The sequence below is a fragment of the Neospora caninum genome, chromosome XII, assembly GCF_000208865.1.
Source record: "Neospora caninum Liverpool complete genome, chromosome XII".
In the NCBI taxonomy this organism is placed as follows: Eukaryota; Apicomplexa; class Conoidasida; order Eucoccidiorida; family Sarcocystidae; genus Neospora; species Neospora caninum.
The window spans coordinates 5,953,629-5,974,750 of NC_018398.1; the positions used below are offsets into that span (position 1 = coordinate 5,953,629).

Genomic DNA, 21,122 nt, shown 5'->3' on the forward strand with positions numbered 1-21,122 from the left:
TTGGTGTTCCTCGCCCGCGTTCCGCTTTTCTCTCTCTCGCTGGCCGCAGAGGGAGGCCCAGAAAAACGTGAGGCTTCCGAGGGAAAACGCGGAAATATCCACGCGGCTACAGCACAACTCAGATAGAAGAAAGACGAGAAGAAAGACGAGAAGGAAGGAAACCAGAGCGAGAAGGAAGATGAGAATCGCGCTGCGTGAAAAGCGCGCAAAGGCAAGACAGCAGAGAGAGAAATCCGCCCTCCATTTCTGCCTCTGTGTCGCCTGCCCCGACAAACTCAGAAAGGCGAGGAAATCGGGCGACTTCCTTTCTTCTTCAAATGCCCACTTTCTCTCCACTTTCCCAACTGTTTCCCGCTCCTCACAGTTCCGACCTGCTTCAATTCCTTCCTCCCAGGGAGCGACGCGCCCCGCCGAGAGAGCAAGACATCGCACACACACGCGCGGCTTTGTTCACCATTTTTCCGCATGCGCCACCCTTTCTCACGAAGAACGCATTCCCCTGGACAAATGCTGGACAGACAAATGCTGGACAACCCTGTTTCCCACCTCTTCCCTTCCAGTTTTGCCTCTGTTTCGCTCTCGCGCGAGGCGCCGCAACGTCGAAGGCTCAGAGAGAAAAGGTGAAAAACGCGCCGGAAAAATAAGTGTGTCGTAACTCACAAAACCCCGCACCTTCGGTAAACTCGAACTCCTCAAAGCCACGATGCTCGACTGTGCGCAAAACACTCCAAACAAATCTGTGGAAATCCACATTTAAACAGATATATATATGTATACATCTGTATATATATATATATTCGTATACATGTGCACGTATGCAAAGACAGAGATAATTCATCTGTAAAAATCAAACTCCACCTCTATCGATAAATACGGTTCCCAGTACCCGACGCGAGACGAGTACACCTCTTCTAGTTAACATCGAAATGCATTTCTAAATATATATAGTTCCCGATGCGCACTCTATTCCTATTTGGACAGCTGCGTTTTCATATATATATATATATATATATATATATATATATAAACGTATCAAACTTCGTGTGTTGCCTACCGTTATATATATATATATATATATATATGTCTCGCAAAACCGTTCCTTTTGTCGACACCCGGTTTTCTACACGCGCCCTGCTTTCCAGACTGCCTCTCTGTCGGGAAGAATCCGAGGCAGCATGCAGGCGACGAGAGATCGTTCTCACCTTTGTTCGAATTATTGATAAGCACAACTTCCCTCCACACAAAAAGGCGGCAGGGGAAGGATCTCTTTAGCGCCAAGTACAGAAACACACTCCGCCCAAGACACAGGAAACTCTGCCGGAGAGATTGCACAGCCTCCCTGGGAAGCGAGAGGCCGGAAAACATTAAGAGGCTCTTCTTTCGAGGGGGTGAACGCTTCTTCGCACAAGACTGTCAGCCCGACACTTCACGTGTGCAGCCAGTCTTAGCTTTTCTCGCGATTTTCGCACCCGATGCTTCTGGAGAGTGTATCTACACAGCAAAAACTTACGTCCCGCGACGAAGCATGTGTTGCTAAGCGCAGGAGAACCGAAAAGAGAGAAGCTGCTCCGGATCTCTCCCGTCCAGTTGGTTGTGCGAAAAGGAGAAAGGAACGCGACGAAAACCGCCGGCGAGCTGACTACGGCGAAGTCAGGTGTCCATAGGCTCTCTAGGCATGGCACGAAAGAATCACAACCTGGAAGTTTCGGGGCTGCTCAGAAGGTCGGCTCTCCTTTCTTTGACGTGGAAACGGCAAGCGCTGCTGAGGCCCGCGTTTTCCCCTGAGGATTCTTCGTTTGTATCGCTTCCGGAACGTGTCTAGAAATGAAACCGCGATTTTTCAATGGAACTCCACTCTCCAGAGAGTTTGAACAACAGAAGCGAACGGCATAAAGACGCTCGTGTGTCTGCCTAGGTATAACGTAGACTCGTCAAAAACGTGACATGTCCCCAGAAAAAAAAAGACAGGAAAGAAAAAGAAAGGAGGGTGTACGAGAGGGTGTCGCAGAGTCTGAGGGCTCGAATTCCAGGAGTGCTGATCACTCTTGGCGCATGCACACCAGAAACCTGCTCAGAAGGTGGGGTGAAAACCAAGCAAGAAAGCAACCTGAAAAACCTGGCTGAGGCATTTACAAAAGTCTGTCAGGCGCAGGAAACCACTCGTCAGAGAAAAACTCTTATCGAGCACAACGCCCCGCCGCGAACAGCGTGTGAGTGGAGAAGAAAATCGTGTGCATGTCCCTTTCAACAAACGCATCGTTTACAGGGGTCTCTTCTTTATCGAGAAACCTAAAAAATCGGTCAGTCCCTTGGAACTGGACTTCCAGAAGAGAAAGAGACACCCCTACTTGTCTCCTCTGTGTACTCTTGTCCTACCAGCCAAGATCCTCTCCTACGGATCTGCGCCTTCCCACTTCCTTCTCTCAGAGTCGTCGTCTTCCAAAAGACGTCGCTTCCTACGCTCTAATCTCCTCTTCTCCTCCCTCTCCTTCTCCTGCTCGCCTCCCTCTCCTTTCTATCTTCGGTTTTCGCCGAAGTTGGCGTGTCCGGTTTCTTTCGCGTGTGCTCGCATCGCATCCTGGTCTCGAATGCCGACCCCACACACGAGGCAGTGGAGACTCATTTCCCTGAGGTTCACGTAGTTCCTTTTCTTGTGCAGTTCGGAGGCAAGTTCCATGGCTTTTGCCTCGGTCTCTGTGTCGTTGGGGGAAAAGACGGAGTAGCAGAAGAGCTCCTGGCCTCGCGGGCCGACGGGAAAGAACGCCCCGCCTCTGCTTTGCTCCGTCTCGCCTCGACCCGCCAAAAACACCCCTCGGGGGCGGGCGAGAACAGCGTCGTAGTGCACGCCGTCGTACAGGAGCATGATTCTCCGCCCTGTGTTGCGGTCGCCGTAGAGGTCTTTCCGCCGCGTCTCGATGTCCACCACGAGCACTTCGTGTCGCAGCTGCTGCGCGAGAATCGCCAGCTCCACGTACCCGCCCCAGCTCGTCGGCGTGGTGATCCAGTGTATGTACTCCTCGCGCGGCCGCCCGAGAATGGCGCTCGAGAACGACTCAGGATCGTTCGCAATCGCCGACGCCACGAGCTGCCGCAAGTCTTGCGGCCGTTTGTCTGGAGCCGCCAACAGCGACAAGCAGGTGAACAAGCAGCTGTTGTCGGAGGGTACAACGAAGCGAAACACGTCTCCGACATTCCCCGGATGGGCCACTTGGGCCTGCAAAGACCGTCTCAGCTGTCCTTGCGCCTCCCTCGAGTTCTCACACGCAGCAGAATGCGGAGCAAGAGGCATCGCTCGCGCCGCGTCGGGACCATCCGTCAGGCGCGTGCTTCCCGGCGGAAGCGAAGAAGAAAGTGTGGGCGGGTGACTCGCCGACCCCAACGCGCTCGGCTGGGGCGTACATCCAGCGGGAGACGACAGCGCAGTTTGGCGCGCGGGACAGGCCGAGGTAGCAGACCCCTCCAGTCTCCCCGCGAAACGATTTGCATCATGAGAAGCGGTCCGGGTGTCTGTCGACGAGGCCACGACTCCTGGCACATGCAGTCGCTCTTCGCTTCTCGCATCACCTTCTTTTCTGCGCTTGGCGAGGTCGCGATCTCCGGACGCGCCGTCCACCCTCTCGAGTGCGCCGCCCGTGCCACAGCCATTCGCCAACGAGGGCGCTCCCTCGCGCGAATCGGAAAGAGTCCCCGCCTTTCTCTCCTCCACGATAATCAAATCCTTCGGGTGCACGCCGGCGTCAACCAGCCTCCGGTCGCCGTCTCGGCCGAAGGAGACAGGCTGCGGCGGATAGCCGATCTTGAGCACCTGCCGCGAGGGGCTGAGGCCGGTCAAGTCGCGAACGCGAAGAAGCAAGTCTTGAACCGTCGCCTCAGTCGGAAGCGTCACTCTGTGGCGGGTGTTACTGCATCGCACAACCACCTCCATCTTTCGAGACACCGGAATCGAACAGGAACCCGAAAAAGCTTTTGGAGAAGAAAGGAGGAATCCAACAAGGTGGCCAACGAGCCTCCTTGCACGTGAGGAAGAAAAAACAACTTTGCTAGCGAGACAAGGACGAAAACCTATGCAGATACACGGGTCGAGACAAAAAATATATCGACTACAAGTTCCTATCTGGGCCTGCGCGCGAAACGGTGGAGCTGTGAGTATGGAAACGCCCGCGCCCGACTGTATCTATACGTGCAGGTATTCATATGCGTGTATTTGTGTGTATGTTCGTTGAGGGAGCGCTCGACCAGAAGAGGCGAAAACAAAAGAAAGGGAGACTGCGAAAGGAAACAGAGAGGACACAGGAAAGTGGACCGGAGCAACGACACGTGGCAGAGACAGGCGATTGGCGGGCTGCGAGAGGACGGAGACCAACGCCTGCTCTCCGTTCCCCTGGGATGTCTTTGGAGATAAAACAGACAGACGGCTGGTCCCGTTACCTCTGAATGCACTGTCGCCGCGGGGAGCGACAAAGCACCGGACGCTCACAACTAGCAGGAGAACCGAGGACTTGAGCGCCTGGAACAAACGAAAGAAGGAAAAAACGGGTAAGTGCATCCTCCAATCCAGCAACGAGTTGGACTACTGGTTTAGATCTTGAATGTCTTTGTTTACCGGATCCAAGTTCTATTGTGCTTTTCATGACCATCATGTTAAGTGCAAACGGCAGAGCCGCCAAGCCTTTCAAATCGCAGAGGGGTGAACCCAAAGCTTCTCGTTTCGTAACTTCAGCCTCGCGGAGAACCGCGTGAAGTCTCTGTATTGGAATCGGGCACGGCGACCTCACGGCGCACACGCGAGACGAGAGGCGAGGTGTACATACAGCCGAGACAAAACGCGTGGCCGCCGCCCGTTCCCGTCTACACAAAAGAGAAGACAGCCGCGCGGCGGAGGAAAGCGAGAGAGCCACACACTCTGTCCAGCGATTTGAAGTTTTTCAGAGTCGGCGAGAAAAGAGGTAAGGACACGTTCTCTGTCTCGCTCTGTTGGTGTCCTCGGCTGCTTGACTCATTCGCTGGAGAGGCCTCCCTTCGGCACTGGGAAAGAGCAGCTGAAAGAGGCTTTAAAAGCTTGCCTGACTCTCGTTTTTCCGCAAGCTCTCGACAGAGAAAGTCTGTCGTCAAACCGCCTCTCTAGCATCTGAACGGAGAACAAGGCTTTCTGTCTTGAAAATCAGACTGGCTTGGGGGGAGGAGGGGTGACGACAGCGCGCGGCGGACGGGGAAGGTCCAGGCCAAATCTGTTTCACCTCCGTCGTTCCGAAAAATTTCGAAGGGCGTCGATCTCCTCTCTCTCTCTGAGTTTTGAGCCGCGCCTGCCTCGTCGGCGGCAGCGCCTGCACGCCAGCTGGGAAGAGCCCTCGCCCCGCCTGCTCTCTCTTCCGCAAAAGTGAGAGAATCAAAAACGCCGCCAAGAAGTGGGGAGCGCGACGAACAGATCTCTGTGAGTTGATTTGCTCTCCTCGCCAACAGAAAAGAGAAATATGGAAACAGACAGGCAAGCGAGAAAGCGGTCTCGGGTTGGTGTTTTCCGCAGCCGCAAAGTTGCGCCTGAAACGGGCTGCTTTTCACACCGTGCAGTGATCTACCTGACAGGGAAAAAGAAGGCGCGCGCGCGCGTTTCGCCAAGTCTTCAAACCTTTTTCGCCTGTGAAGCTGTTTTCCCGCGTTGGGTCTCGAGAGAACTTCGACAAATCGTTCTGAGGGGCTAACTCGACGAGAGCAGCACCGAACAGAAGACAAGGCGGGTCGCCAGGTTCTGCTACGAGTGTTACGGGTTGTTTTCCAGAATTGCCCCTCTCTCCAAAGAAGAACCTGACGATTTTTGCTGAGACTCTTTAGAGATTCGTGGAATCGACAGGTTCAGTCAGAGAATGATCCTGAAGAAAACAGGCCGGATTCAGTCTTATAAAGTGTCGAGCGCCTTTTCTAACCGAAACAGGCACGAGTGAAGACATTGCAGTCGTCAAGGGCGTCGAGCGCGACATCTTTTGGATTTCTCGTTTGGAGGCGACGCCTTCTCACGTGAAGAAAGGCAAAAGATCGTGTAGGGTGGAGGCCTTTGCTGTCCTCGCGCTCGTTAAAAAGTCGTAAACGTGAGAGGCGAATGCTCTTTTCGCCACGTGTGCGAGACACGAAAGGCAAGGGTCATCAGCTGACGGCGAACCGCCGAGAAGCTCGGTTCGTCACGTTGCATGTCGCTTTGTTTACAAAAGGCGAGCGGAAGGAAAGGGTCGGGAGAAAACGTTTGCCGCCTCAAGATTAACCTACTCGTGAACCTACAGTAGAAGCGAGTGCTGCAGTCGCTTGTTTCTCCACTTTGTCTAACCCGTATCGGCAAAACGGGCACATGTAAATATCTACGTCTCCAGATCTCTGATCACTCACCTCATACATGCAATCATCCAGTCACCTCAAGCATGCACTCGTGGACATATATGCAAACTCATATAGCCCCTTTATATACATACATACATACATACATATACATAGACTTGCCTACGAGGGCGTCATCCGATAGAGGTGAGAGAGCAGGCTTCGAAAGCAACGGTTCCGAGACACATCGGCACGGACTGGCTATGTAAATTCCGAGAGGTTTTAAAAGTGTGTTTAGCGGAGGCCCCGATGCAGAAGGGCGTTTTTCAACAGCTGCCCGTTTCGGTTGAAACTTTTCACCAAGTCCCCCCGGAGGCTAGCTAAAGACGGTGAAGAATGGCGGACAGCGCTGCGCTCCGCGAGGGTCAACTGCCCCAGCTGGTCACGAAGGGCGTTGACATGAGTCCGGAACGGATCAGTTTTGCGATTGAAGTAGCGAAGAAAGGCTACATTTCGCTGCTCAAGAACGACCTGAAATACTGGCAAGAAGTCGCGCAGATGCTGAAAGAAGAACTCGACGCAGCCTTCGAAGGGACGTGGCACGTGATCGTGGGTCAGCACTTTGGGGCGTTTGTGACTCACGAAGCTCGCCAAATGATCTACTTCGCAATTGGCCAAGTCAACTTCCTCATCTACAAACACGGATAGGCAGAGAGAAAACTCCCCCTCGGAAAGTGTGGGACTGAGAGTCTTGCTCTATTCAGAAACGACGGGCGAAAAGAAGGATCGGACATCCGCCGCCTCTTGCCCCATTCAAAATCTCAATTTTCTCGAGAGCTTCGCTCATCTCTACCGCTTTAGCGCCGCTCTTCTCTTTCCGACGTCAGGCTGTCGTCTCTGCATAAAATCGCTTCAACAGAGACGACGGGTGTATGACTCTTCTACGAACAAAAGATGAATGCGGCGACGGTGTATGTGCGTGTGTCCGCTTTTTCGACGTTCTTCCTCGTTGCCGAGCGATGGGCCGGGAGTAAGGAGGGAAATCGCCGCCTCGGCGGTCTTGGCGTGCTTCGCGCTTCCTTGCGAACGACACCCTGTTCGCATGAGTTCGCATCCTACGAATCACGCGCGGTCTTAAACATTTGCGTGTGTCTATGGGCGCCCAGAAAAAAAACCGAGAAGGAACGTCCGAGAAAGGGAGAAAGGGTACATGTGCGTCCCTGTTTTTCCAAAAGTGTACCACCGACGACGCACAAAGGAGCTTGCTTCTCCTTCTTTACAAGACGGTGTACCATTTCCGGCGATACCACGCGCCGACGGCTAACAAAACTCGAAGGCGCCTTGGAACGTCATCGTCGAAAAATGCGTTTTCCCTGTGTTTCTGAAGCGCAAGCGGTCCTTCAAATCGACCGGGGTTGCCACAAAACAAAGTGTAAAAAGAAGTGACACAAGAGGCACCGCCGCTCTCCAAGGACATGCACAAAAGACAAAAAATATATATATATATATATATATACATACAGATATGATTTTATTTTATGAGCATGCAGAAATACATACATACATAATCATATGTGTAGAGTGATATGTATACCACATCTAGAGAGACATTGGTATACACTGGACTGCTTGCATTTCCCTGATACAACCGAAGAACCGTGAAGCGTCGAGTAAGTCGAGAGGGAGGCCAGGTAGAGACGCAGGCCCGAAAAGAGAGGCCAAAGAGAGAGAAGCGAAAAGGCAAGTGAGCGCATACTTATGTGGAACTTGTCCCCTTGGCCGGGACGCGAGGAAAACAAGGAATTGCCCAAAGGCAGGAGAGGAAGAGAGCCACCAACGCGACGACGAAGACGCGCGAGAGCAGAGAAACAAAACTTGGACAGAGGTGACGAAAGCGAAAAGGCGTCGCCAGAGGCATCTGCATGCGTGATTCAGACACCTCAGCTCCTCACAACATGGAGGTAACAGGGCGTGGACAGAAGTCGATCAGAGACGAGTAGCACGAGAATAACTGGAGCTTCACCCAACACGACGTTGGCGGCCGACCTGCTCTTCTCCGTCGCACTCGCGGTTTCTGTCGTCGGCACCTGGCTTTTTGCTCTTCCTCCTTCCTGATCGCCGTCCGCTTCCTGGTGCCTCCCCATCCTCTTCTCGGAGCGCTCTGGGGCTGGCGCCTCACGCGTTCGTGTCTCTCTTCCCGTCGTCTTTCGCTTTGTCTAGATCGTCCAGAAGAGCGTCAAAAGACCCTTCAGATACAGCCAGATTTCGTTACCGCCTGCTCGCATCAGGGAAAGCACATTCGCCGCATGTGCGTGCACTTCCAGCAGCCAGCACGTCTCCCGGTCTCCTGTGTTATGCCGTTCTCTCCTTTCCAATCGTTCTCTCCGCTTTCGGTTTGCGCTTGTCATCACCTTTCACGCGCGCGCTCTCCGCATTTCCTCGGCTCGTCTCCTGTCACGACTCGCCTTTCTCTTTCCTCGCCTTCTCGAGCTGTCTCACCCGCACCTTCTTTTTTTATCGGAGCAGCGCGGTTCTTCTCTCCTGAGTCTCTCTTCCGGGAGTCAAACGAAGAATCTCCTGGGAACACGACCGCCTCTGTTTTTATTCGATATGAGGGATATACGCGTGTGATCATACGTGAAATCCGCGACTAACATATAGCCGAGAAAGACAATAAAGCTTTCCAAGGTTACGAAGAACCTGAGATCACAAGGACGAGCTCGAAAGCCAGTTTTCGAGCGTAAATCCCCAAACGCCGAAAACGTCATCTCACGCTGCTCACCGAGTTTCGATTCGCCGTATATGCGGTCGACGAAGGTGATGGGCACCTCGCCGATGGTGTAGCCGAGCTGCCTCGCTCTCACCGCGACTTCCATTTGGAAAACGTAGCCTGACAAGGCCATCGCGAATGGACAGAAAGAAAAAGGCAATCTCCCGCGACAGGTCCAAACAAGTCAGATAGCGAGTCAGTTGTTTCTCTACAAAATACCAAAGACACGCGCCTCCCACATTTATGCAAATCGGCACACAGGACAACACTCGACCGCCGTAACAACCCAGACACTCCTACATGGGCCCAAAAGTACAGCTCTATACATACACAAACATATATGCATATACATATTTGTATATTTGTATGTATATATATATATATACAAATATATATATATATATACAAATATATATATATACAAATATATATATATATATATATATACAAATATATATATATATACAAATATATATATATATATATATATATATACAAATATATATATATATATATATATACATACAAATATATATATATATATATATATATGCATATATAAATATGGATGTGGCTAGATCTAAGGATGTGGGTAACTTCGTGTGAATGCGTTATATTTTTTCTGGCCGATTTCCTGGGGTGTGCCTTTTTGCGCGTCTGCGGCGCGTCGTTTCGGCTGTCGCACCTTTGCTGACGATGCGGGTCATGATGTCTTCGAGTGCCTTCCGCTTAAACAGTCTGAGGAAGGACAGCCGCGATACACACAGACACCGAAATGTGAGCGCTGCAGGGGCCACCGCAAGGCTTTCTCCGACTCTCGGGAAAGAACGCCGATTCACGCTCTGCCGCCTTGCCCGTCAAAGCTTGATGCACACTCCGCGCTTGCAAACGCAAAATGTCTCACAAATCGCTCTACAGACACATTCCCTTGACTTCCACAAACACATACACCTCTATGCGTCGATAGAAACAGATACATGCGCATGGATCAATAGATACAGATAACGCATAAACAAGTGATCAGACGAAAGAGACAGGTAGACACAGAGAGAGAAAGATAGACACACACACACACAAGCTAAATAAAAAAGCTGGATAGAGATAGAAAACAGAGATAGAGATGGTCTGGTGCATCGCGTTTCTGACACCTGGTGAAAAAGGAGCGAGGCTAAAACTAAACGTGTACGGACGTCCGAAAACAGATCCACGCATGCAAACCTGTAGGAAATAAAGATACATATATGTGGTTCGACATGTGAGACGCGAGGCTAGAGGGAAGAGGAAACGCGACGAAAAGAAGACAAATCGGTGGAGCTTCAGGAGAGAAAAAGAAGGAAAGGACGTGTGTGTGCTCTGGAGAGAGAGACATACCTGAAGGATCCAGTAAGGTCAGACACTCGCGGGTTCAACAGCGTCTGGGCTGCGAGGAAAGAGAGAGGAGAAGAGAAAACGACAGATACAGAGAGACGAAAAGTTAGAGACAAGCGAAGAAGGGGAAGTGAGAAAAAGGAACATGTGCGACTGAGACAGGAAAGCAGGGAAACCGGATGCGAACCCGGATCACGTGTGAAAGGGAGGCATGAGACAGTCAGCGAGGCTTCGAGAGAAGAAACCGAACCGAGAAAGAAAAGCGAAGCTCCAACAGCCGACGCGCGATCTCCGGCGTCTCCATGACGCGCAGAGACTGATACTCCACAAGGCATTCGTGCACGTGGAACTTCGGCATTTTCAGACTGTTCCACTGCATGCGAGGTGAAAAAAGTGGCGTCGTGACTGACAAAGGCGCTTCTTTCTCACCAAGAAAATTCGCGCCTCGACTGATGATGATCCGTTTCGCATCCCATCCGCAAACGCCGCCTCCTGAAGAGCACAGACGCGGACAAACAAGGACGGTAATTTTCGCGAAGAGCGTTAACATTTTGCCGCGCGAGACAGAAACGCTTTAGAGGGAGGTCCTCTACTGAGAGGCGGATTGTCTTTCGTGCGATTGAAGAATGCATGTTTTTTTGCTATGGTCTTCTTGCTGATCGTTCGAATCGGAGCGCCTCCCCCGAAAAGACGCGTACCTTTAATGTAGCGCGACCCGGTCACGACATCGAAATCACCTTCCTTCTGCTTTCTGTACGATGTGCCACAGAGACGAAAAGAGAAGAAAGACAACGAAGGCAGATATTAAGGACCATTTGAGAAACAAGCAAGCGAAGCGCTGAAGCCAGTGCGTGTTTTTCACTTCCAAAATGCTGCGTGGCCAGATCTGCGTGGTCTGCTCTTCCCTCTTCCGTGTCTATGTCTCCTCTTACTTGATGAACTCGGGAATGAATTTCGGCTGTACGGACACAGGAACAGGGAAACAAACGTAAAACAAACGTCGCAGGGCGCAAGGCTCGAGACGCATTCGCTCCGCCTCACACATGCGTCTCTTCCGTCCGGTCCCACGACACGCACACAGACAAAGGAGGCGACACAATAGACGAAACCGAGGAAAGAGACAAGCGAGACGCACACACAGAGCGACGTGCACACAGTTTGCTTAAACGCTATTTGCAGCCGCGGTCCTCTCTTCTCCCGCTTCTTCCTACAAAAGCGGAGAGTGGACAATGCGGCCAACTTCCATTCGCCTCGGCCTGGACAAGAGCCGTTTTTTCTCCGCTTCGGCGTCTTTGCGTTTCCCGACCCTCGCTCTGAGGCAAGTAGATCCGAGATCATCCTTTTCGTCTCGCAAAAAAGGCAACTTACATGGTGAGAAAAGTCTGCGTCCATCAGGATGATGAAATCGCCCGTCGTCTTTTTAAGGCCGTCGACATAAGCCGAGCCTGGTCGGGAAAAGTTCAAAGAAAAGAGGACGAGACACAGGAGAAGGCGGAGAGTAAGAACTAAACCGTGTCGAGACACGGAGGAATGGAGAGAGAAATGAAGCGAGGCACAAAGCACGGGCATCGGGGGGAGACACGCAGGCAAAGCGCCACGAACGACACTGCAGGGCATCGACAAATCGGCCGAAAGATCTCCACGTGTACTGACAGCACAAACACACAAAACATATGAGGATATACGCATATAGACAAGCGACTAGTTTCATCTAAGTACTTCCACGCACATGAATGAAACATACACATTTGTTTCCTAGAGCGACAGACGGATCCGTAGGGTGAAAGAAAAAGGTCGGTTTTAGGAGCAAACGTCTTTTCGTGTGAGGGAGAAAACGTGTGGAAGCGTTTGAGAGAAAAGTGATTTTTCTGGTCCTGAGCGCCGGACGGGTGGCGCGGGGGAATTTCGGGCGCACCGAACGAGAAGTCGGCACGGACACGCCGCCGTCGCCCTGCTTTCTTCCTCTCCTTCGTTCCATTCTTTCTTTCTGGTTTCCTTTTTTCTCCGTTTCTTCTTTTCTCCTCGTTTTCCCCTCGCTTACCCAGTCCGAGCTTCCCTGGTCTCTCCAGCAGCAACTGAGAAAGGAAGGAAGAAACGAAGACCGACGTCGAAGGGTGCAAAAAGAAAGGGCGAATCGCGAGACAGAGAACGCACGAACGGGAAACAGAACGATTTGTTTATCCAGTCGGTCTGGGTGTCGATACACCGGACCGGTGTGCCTCCGCAGGGAACATAGAGTGGGAAAAAACCTTCGGGATACAAAAAAGTGCGGAAAGCCGTGCTATCCGAGAAGGCATGCCCCGCCATACGCGAAACAGAGGTGAAAGAGACAGACACCAGCTTATTTATGTTTACGGGCCGAGATGCGTGTACCTCTACAGAGGAATTCATATAGAGAGAGAGGAGACAAAAAGCTTCAAAAAAGACAAAAAGGTGTATTTACGTGGGTCTGAATTTCTTTCAGGTGCATGCAATCCTACTGTGTCGAGTACATGTCACCGACGACTCCGTGGATTTTTGGGGTTTCTGGGGACATTCTTCGGTGGAGCGGGGTACAGAAGGACAAGAGCAGAGACAGGACGGAGGGAAGAGCCACCAAAGAGAGCGAGACAAGAGGAAAGACGCGACGAAGGAAGGGTCGGAATCTCACCAGTCTCTCTCCTCGGAAAATTTTTTGGAGCTCGATGTAGGCAGCGGCTGTTCCATCCGGGCTGTTGTCGTCAACCAGGACAATCTCGAAATCTAGATTGCTGGAGAAGAGAAGGAGAATTTTCGGCAGATGCGACAGAAAGCGGGAAAGAAAGAGAGAAAGAAGTCACGCGAGGGATGTTACATTCTGCGCCCATGGATAAGGCAAAGAAGATACACTCAAAGGGAGAGAGGAAGAGAGCATGGGAGATGAAAAGTGGAAAGCGAACCTCACCAGGGCATGCATCTTTGACACGCATGAAGAGAGACATGCGAGATTCAAAAGGGAAGAAAGGGGCAAGGCAATTCCGCAGTCTGCAAAAAGAGGAAGAGTTTTCGTCGCGGTGTCTCGATATCATGCGCGTGCAACAAGACAACAGAGACGGAGATGAGGAAGTGGACACAGAACAGCGAAGAAAACGAGAAGGAAGACAGAATCGCCTTCGGTCGTTTACAAGAAAGAGAAGAGAAGAAAGAAGACGAGGGACGGGGTAAGAGGAGAGAGAAGAGGGAAGAGAAGAGAGAAGGGAGCCGAGGAGAGAGAAAACACGCAGAGACAGGAGAGGGAAGCCGAGAGAGAAACACAGCGGAAAGGAGATTGAGACGAAGAAGGGAGGGAAGATAAAGATGGAAACGAAGAGCAGACAGAAAAGGGGGTGAAGAAGGAGAGTACAGAGAAGAGAAAAAGGGTGGTAAGCAGAGACAACATTACCTTTTTTTGAATGTGTCCACGAGCATCCACACCATGTAGGGGATGTTTTCTCGCTCGTTGTAGGCCGGCAAGATCACGGAATAGCGCGTCATGGTGGAGAAAATCTCGACAAGGATCCGCGCGTGAAAAATTCGGATACCAGCAAGCTGCGCTCAATTGGCGATTTCTCAGCTATCCGTTCGATGCCGCACGAACCTCAGATGGAGCCGCTGGGAGAACGGAGAAACGACAGGCGCGCGCGCGGTTTGGTAAACGAAGAGAGGAAGAAAGAGAGAAGACAAAGCGACGAAAATCAGTGGGAACAGCGGGCGTCACGCAAAAGTATTGGAGAGAAAGAAGGCAGGGGTGAAATGCGAGAAAAGGGACTGGAAGAGAGGCTCGCTGGGGGAGAGGGAAAGAGAAAACAGACGGAGACACCCGCAGAAGATACGAGGCAGAAAGATGAACTGCCTTTGCAGAACAGAAAGGCGCATACGAAAGAAAAGAAAGGACTTGGAGGTGTCCTCCCCCCCGTTCCCTCTCTTCTGTCTCTTGGACCAGACTGCTGACCGTTCTGCAGGAGAAAGCCTCTGGAGCGTTGTCTTCAAACCCACGAAAAGTGGCAGTGTGTAGAACACTGAACGGGGCCGAGGGCCGAGATGCGGCGCACAAAGACGAAAAAAAGGGGGGAAAAAAGAGAAGACCTGGCGTTCGTTGAGCGCAGGTCGAGGGACCACGAATAAAGGCGCGCTCGCGTTCCTTTATTGAAAAGACGAAAGTTGGAAAGAGAGACTGGAAACACGCATGTGCGGCCGCTAAGAAAAAGTGACAAGGCCAGTGAGCATGAAAGGACCACCCACCGCGACATGAGAGGAGACACCCGCTCAGTAAAGGCGAGTTTTTCGCGAACAACCCGATTGTTCCTCGTCACACATGCAGAACCGTTTGCATGCTGTCGCAGCCAGAAGAGAGTCCTCCGTGGAAATCGATGTCGCCAGGCCAACCAAAAGTTAAAGTCGATGCAGCGAGAAATCACAAAATACGAAAAATGACGGCCGGAAAAAGTTGCGTCAACCGGGAGTCGAACCCGGGTCACCTGCTTGGAAGGCAGGTATCCTAACCGTTGGACTATTGACGCCTCGACACGCTCTTCGCAGCCATTGTCGCCGACGGGAAACTAACGAGCCTCTCGTCCTCACCCCGCTTTTCGTCGGATTGGAAAAGGGGAAGGGCGTTCGAGAAACGCGAGGAGGAAAGGCTTTCTCGCCAAAGGGATCGATGAGAGAGCGAATCAAAGGGAGTGAATTCCGGTGTAGTTACACCCCAGAACACTCAGATGTGGATGCGAGGGTGACAGCGGGATCTCGGGTCTTTTCAGATCAAAACTGAAAAAGCAGCTGCACTCGACAATGAGGCGGTGGAGAGAGCACTTCTGATGCCGAGTAAAAAGTAAGGCTCGGAAGTGCCGAGATAGAGAAACTGCGCCAGTGGCCTCTGCGGATTGGGCACCGAGCGTGGATGAGGACGGGACGCTCTGAGGCGGAAGTTTGGTGCGATTTTACCGGCGGGAAACCGGCAAAACGATCGAGTGCGAATTTTGCACAAAAGAAACAAAAGGGCAGGAGAATGAAGACCGCCCACGGAGAGAGCAAGAGAAAAGAGGGTTTGGAGGGGCGGGAAATTCCCCCGAGAAGGCGGCGAAAAACCGCGACACAGAGAAACAAGTTCGTTAAAGTCAACCATCAGACCACAGCCCTCGTTCGTGGCTACTGTCTGTGTGTCAGTTTCCTAGCAGACGAAGAGGGGTTGCGCGACTTCTCTTCTAAAGCGTCTGTGACTGGAAAGTGCAAGGCGGAGTGCTAGCACTCAGGGTGCCCGAGTTTTCTTTTTTCCTGCTCAGCTCGGAAACTACGAGCGATTCTCTGCCTACCCGCCCCGCCCTGATCTCCCTGCTCCTATCGCGTCGCTCTTGCGCGCTATCAATCGGGCTTTTCCTTGAAATCTTTGTGTTTCTGGAGCAACTCCTCCTTGAGCCCAGTTGCACGCCTCTAATATACATTCCTCCAAGGTATATTTACGTATCTCAGGTTCGGCCTAGTGTCCCTTTTTATATTATATAAGTCACATGGGTTCTGGTCCTTTGAGGTCATACTAACGGCAGCACAGGTATGGCCTCGCCACTCCCCGACGGGCACAGAGTAAAAACGGGGAACAGTGCTTGGTCGGGTTGGCACGTGAACCTGGTATCACAGTTTCACACCTTTACCTGTCTTTAAGCAGTCAAATGGGGTGGTGGTGTACAGCAGTCATCAGGCACGTGGTTGCCTGTATTTGCAAAACGACTGTGCCGTGTTAAAAAGGGGGGGGGTGGGCGGGGCTGTAGCACACCCGATTCAACCCATGTCAGGAATATCTGCAAGGCGCTGGGCCGTTTCAAACGGACGAAAACCGAGACGCGATGGCGCAAGCTTGATCGGCAGCCCATCGCTGAAGCTGAGGTCCTTGGTGATGTCGTGTGCAAGTCGAAGGCTCAGCAAAACACGTTCAGACGTTTCGCAAACAGCAAAAGACTGCGCATGCACATTTCTTCTCGCGCCTGACGCAGCGAAAAATACGTGAGAACCCTGGAGGAATTCCCAAAACTCCCGATCCCCGGTCTCCTACGTCATTGAAAGCATTGCATCGGAAGAACCGGAGCCGCCGATGTTCCCCACTGTGCTCTAACCTGCACTCGATGGCGCTTCGACCCAGAAGTGTATAACTCAAATCGAATAGACACACTGGAGCACTTAGGATGTAGGCAGACGGAGCACAGGCTGTCGTCGCGAGGCTGTCTCGGGGTTCTCAGGCGTTCCACATTGCGCGGTGGAAAGTGCAAAGCGATCCTAAAGTGAGGTGCACGAAAACAAGAACAGCGAGGAAGTGACCGAGTGCAGCCCTCACTGTTCCTTGCTTGCCTGTGTCGTTTTCCAAAGTCGAGACTGCAAAAACTTGTACGCGGAGAAAACAGTCCTGAATCGAGTCAACTGCCTCGTGTGGGGGTGAAACTGCGGTAAAAGAGAGGATGCACATTCACAAGTAGCACTCGCACAGCCCGGTCGTCATGCCAAACAGGAAATGTCCATGTATCGATTCAGCGACGTGCCTTGTGGAGGCATGAACTCCGTATTCTGCTCTCAAGGGATGAACGACGATCAACTGGGCCAAATTGTTTCTTAGAAACGTGGGTTCACTGCCGATATCGCCTTCCGGCCACGCCCATCCTATTACGAGAGGAAGCACGGATCACAGACGCGTAGGCACATGCTGTCCGGTTCGATTAGGATCTGAAAGAGTGTGTGGCGCGCAGTTCGGCTTTGACGTGCGTTGTTTTCTCACTTGCGTGGGCGTCTCTGCGAAGTCTGCCACAAGGAAGGCAAGTGTTCTCGCTGATGTGTTGAGAGACCGAACCTAGAAAGCTCAACTCTCTGGGAGACACCGCGTGACGCTTCCTGTTCCCCCTCCCTCCCGGAAGTGGAAAGAATCGCGGCGACGGCGTCCACAGAAGACGAATAGAGCGAGCCTGTGTACGCTGGAGAAGACGAATCAAGACCTTTTCTGTGTCGGACTCGGAACAACACACAGAATATTCGTCGCGACAAAGCGTGCGGGCAAAGCATGCTTTGACGAGTATCCGCCAAACGCAGAGAGAGAGATCGCCCACTTTTGGATGAGCATGTTCGTGTACAGCACGCGAACGCCTTGTGCGTTTCTCTTCGCTCTTTTTTCGCATTTTTGCCTTTGTTGGTTTCCCTGACGGAAGAAGCCGAGGATTTCGGGTCCGTGTCCGCCCCTCCTTCACTTTTTCTGTGTTTTGTAAACCCATTCCGCCAGTGGAATCGCGAACCGCCGACACAGCGCCTCAACACGCGCGAAGAACGCTGCGCATTTTGAGCTGCTTCAAAGCAACAGTCAATGAATTTGATGAGTTTCAATCGCTTTGTTCGTCGTGTGAGACGCCTTTTTGTGGTTCTTTGTTCTTATCGCTCATATATTTTCGCAAGTATCCAATATACAGTAGATCAGTGGACAACCCTCGCATCGCCACAACCGAGATCTGTTCTAACTCTGCACTGTGCTTGCACCGCAGGGTGGCCTGTATCGCTCTTGTTTGCTTCTCGCTGAACGCGTTTGTTGTTCCGTTTTTTGCTCTTCATTTCCCCTGATTTTTTCCTACGCTCCACGCGCACAGTGTTCTTTCCGCTCTTGTCCCTTCGCGCCGTTCCCGCCGCTCCTCGCGTCTTGGTCCGAACGGGAGAAAAAAAAACACCCCAGTCGCTGCCTCTCCAGGCAAAACGCAGATAGGAGACCAACATGGATATGCCAGAAAGAAGGCGCCGGCATTCGGAGTTACGGCGCTCCGAGCGACGCTTCTCGCGCGCCCCGGGGGGTTGCCGGCGAGTTCCTCTTTCCGCCGCGTGCATCTCGTCACGTTCTTTCCCCCTTTTCCGGTCCTTCTGTTTCTCTTCCGTCTCGCTCTTTCTGTTCCTCTCGATTCTTCCTCTCGACTCTCTGTCATCTGTGCTGGTAGCTGCAGAGACGCCGGGAACGGAGGAGCGTCAGACGGCGCCTGGTCTCGAGGCTGAAACTGGAGACGCGGCTTCCGAGGACTCGTCAGCCTTTCTGCAGCCGCGCGCCCCAACTGCTGTCGAGGATCTGGAACGTTTCTCTCAGCCTGCTGCGCCCGCTTCCGATTCGACGATCACTCCGGAGGAACAGGCAGCGCCGGAAGACCGCTCGGAAACAGAGAATTCAGTCCAGTGGGATTCCCCTGAAAACGCGAAAGGGGGGCCATATGAACCGTTACTCTCGGTGTCGGCAGCGGAGAGAGTCCTGACGCTCAAAGACTCACCTGCTGCCCCAGATGCTCCGGATTATGAGACTTTCTCCAGCGGCTCTTCTCTCAACTATGGGGGACTTCCGAGGATAGCCGAGGAGGCGATCGAGTTAGAGACACCGAGTGTGAGCGACGCTTCGGCGGCGACAGCATCGTCTCCGCATGCACCTTCCTTTTCGTCTGCTGAGGCCTCTCCGGAAGGTCGGGAAGACGGGATCTTGTTGCCGGTCCTCGAAAACGAGGTCTTGAGCATTTCCCTGATCTTGGGTCACCAGGAAGGAGACGGCGACTGCATAGTCCAGGAGGGCGAGTCGCTCGCGACGATGTTCAAGAACGGCGACCTCGGCGGTATCCTGAAGTCGCTTGTCGGCGTTACGTCTGATTTTTCAAGGTGGGCGTCTCCTTTCCGCTTTCTCCGCCTTCTCCCCCCTTCGCGAGCCGCCAAAGCGCTCTCGCCGACATCTTCCGCGTCTCCGTCGCGCGCCTTTTCGCCAGAATCCGGCAAACACACGCGAACCCTCTCCCCAGCAAAACGTGCGAGGCTGGCAGCGGCCGAGGCGAAGCCGCTGGGGAGAAAGAGGCGGCACAGCAAGGACCGCGAAGAAGCGGAGGCAGCGCGTGGAGGAGAAGAAGCGGCGCGAGACAGAGACGCCGAACGAGATTCTCCGACCGCGAAGGACAGACGAAATGAGCCACCCTTTTTTGTGTCTCGGCTTTCAGCAGATGCTTCTTCCTCTGCGTCGCTCCCGGAAGCTGAGGCTGTCCCAGCGGCTGAGCGCGCGGACTCGCCCGCGCCGGGGAACGAGGTCGGTGCGTTTTTCCCGTTCCACTCGGCGCAGCGGCGCGTTCTCAGCCTCACCACAGCGCAGCGTATGTTCCGCTTTTTCACTTCCGTCACGAAGGAGAACTTGGGCTTGGCCGTCTGCCAGGCGCTCACTGGGCCGACAGTCAACAGTCGCGCGTTCTGCTCGCTGCTGAACGTGATGAAGAACGAGGTGATTTGCAAGCATCGCGTCCAGGACTGTTCTGCGATCCCCACGCACCTCTTCGCCACTTCGGCAGGTTCGTCGCCAACCTCTCTTCTTGCGGAACACCTGTTCCCTCCCATCACTGTCCCTCCTCCTGCCTCAACTTCATCCTCCAAGTTCGCTTTCCCTGCTTCTGCGTCCGTCCTGGAGTTGCCCCTCGTCTCTCTCCAGTCCGTTCGATCTTCTTCTTCTCTGAATGTGCCGGAGGAGGTCGTGGCGCTGGAAGGGCCGACGTACGCCTTGGCGTGGGAAGGCCTGCGGCGTCTATACGACTACTTTGAACTTCGCGTGTGCGAAGAAGCGTCGACTCGCGCGGCTGGGTTTCTGGACTCCCTGCAGGTGGAGGCGACGCCGAGCGCGTCGCCTTTCTCGCCAGCTCCTCAGTTCCTGCCAGGGTGGGAAACGGAGATGATTCTGAACGCAGTTCAGCCTGGGACGACGCCGCGCAGTCCGCTCGCCGTGATTGCGCGCCGGGGCAAAACGGTGTTGATTCTCATTCGCGGAACGCAAACGCAGTTCGAGTGGGCTCTGAATGCGCAGTACGAGTTAACGTTTGGGTGGAACGACATGTGGGACGGGAAAGTCGAGTCGGGGTTCTCTCGCGTCTTTGCGGCGATCTCGCCAGCCATCCAGGTGTATCTGGGCGAGTTGAAGCGGCGCGGGAACATCGACAGAATCCTCGTCTCTGGCCACTCGCTCGGCGCAGCCGTCAGCTGCCTGCTTTCATACTCTTTGTCGATTTCCTTCGCGAATGTCGAGGCGATCCTCTTCGCGCCGCCGAGATCCGGAGACGACCTGTTCATGAAGGCCTGGGGGCGACGCGTGAACGGCCGAGCCGTTAAATTCTCCCTCGATCCTGTGATCGAGGTCCCCTGCCGCATCATGCCGCTCTGTGACGGCAAAGAAGATCTGGGCCGAAAAAAGTGGACTCAGACTGCTTCCGTTCCCCCTGGAGCGCCTGCCTCGGCTGCCGTGAGTGACAGGGCGGGGACGAGCCCCTCGGACGACGAGAACCTGCGGTCGAACGCGGGCATTCCAGAGATGACGCCCGCGAGTTGGAGCCGCGCGCAGCAGGCGGGAAGCGACTGGGACTCTGCGCAGCTCGGCGGCTTCGCACGCGACCGTCCTCTCGAGTTGTTAAAGTACCGCGAGGAAGAGAAAAACGCGCTAACCTATGCAGACTACCCGCACAGCGTCGTTTTCACTCCCGCCGACTTGCCGAATTCAAAAGAGCAGTCCACGCTCCACGCGAAATACAACCACTTCTGCGCCTACTCCTGCTGGCTGAGTTACCGGTTCAACACGCGAAACCCCAACACGCACTGCGGGAAAGAATCGAAAAGCAAACGCCGATCTGACAGGGACGAGGACGATCCCTCGCTGTGCCCCGCCGTCTGA

General features: G+C 53.3%; 4 protein-coding genes and 1 non-coding gene across 5 annotated transcripts; 2 read left to right on the top strand and 3 right to left on the bottom strand.

Moving 5' to 3' along the window:
- Positions 1–2,515: 2,515 nt before the first annotated feature.
- On the bottom strand, positions 2,516–3,925 carry NCLIV_068020 (putative OTU-like cysteine protease domain-containing protein; the record flags this gene model as incomplete). Its single annotated transcript, XM_003886354.1, has 1 exon — positions 2,516–3,925. One exon carries the CDS (start codon positions 3,923–3,925, stop codon positions 2,516–2,518), a length of 1,410 nt encoding a protein of 469 aa, XP_003886403.1.
- A 2,774-nt stretch (positions 3,926–6,699) lies between these two features.
- On the top strand, positions 6,700–7,011 carry NCLIV_068030 (putative dynein light chain; the record flags this gene model as incomplete). Its single annotated transcript, XM_003886355.1, has 1 exon — positions 6,700–7,011. One exon carries the CDS (start codon positions 6,700–6,702, stop codon positions 7,009–7,011), a length of 312 nt encoding a protein of 103 aa, XP_003886404.1.
- A 1,508-nt stretch (positions 7,012–8,519) lies between these two features.
- NCLIV_068040 (hypothetical protein) lies at positions 8,520–13,933 on the bottom strand (the record flags this gene model as incomplete). Its single annotated transcript, XM_003886356.1, has 11 exons — positions 8,520–8,578; positions 9,086–9,193; positions 9,759–9,811; positions 10,445–10,493; positions 10,871–10,933; positions 11,140–11,192; positions 11,374–11,399; positions 11,810–11,886; positions 12,483–12,516; positions 13,092–13,191; positions 13,842–13,933. The coding sequence occupies 11 exons, from the start codon at positions 13,931–13,933 to the stop codon at positions 8,520–8,522; spliced, it is 714 nt and encodes a 237-aa protein (XP_003886405.1).
- A 953-nt stretch (positions 13,934–14,886) lies between these two features.
- Positions 14,887–14,958, bottom strand: NCLIV_t140016. The gene has a single exon. It is a non-coding gene; the product is annotated as a tRNA-Gly (tRNA).
- Positions 14,959–18,173: 3,215 nt separating this feature from the next.
- On the top strand, positions 18,174–21,122 carry NCLIV_068050 (putative lipase domain-containing protein; the record flags this gene model as incomplete). The annotated part of the gene is made up of 1 exon (XM_003886357.1): positions 18,174–21,122. One exon carries the CDS (start codon positions 18,174–18,176, stop codon positions 21,120–21,122), a length of 2,949 nt encoding a protein of 982 aa, XP_003886406.1.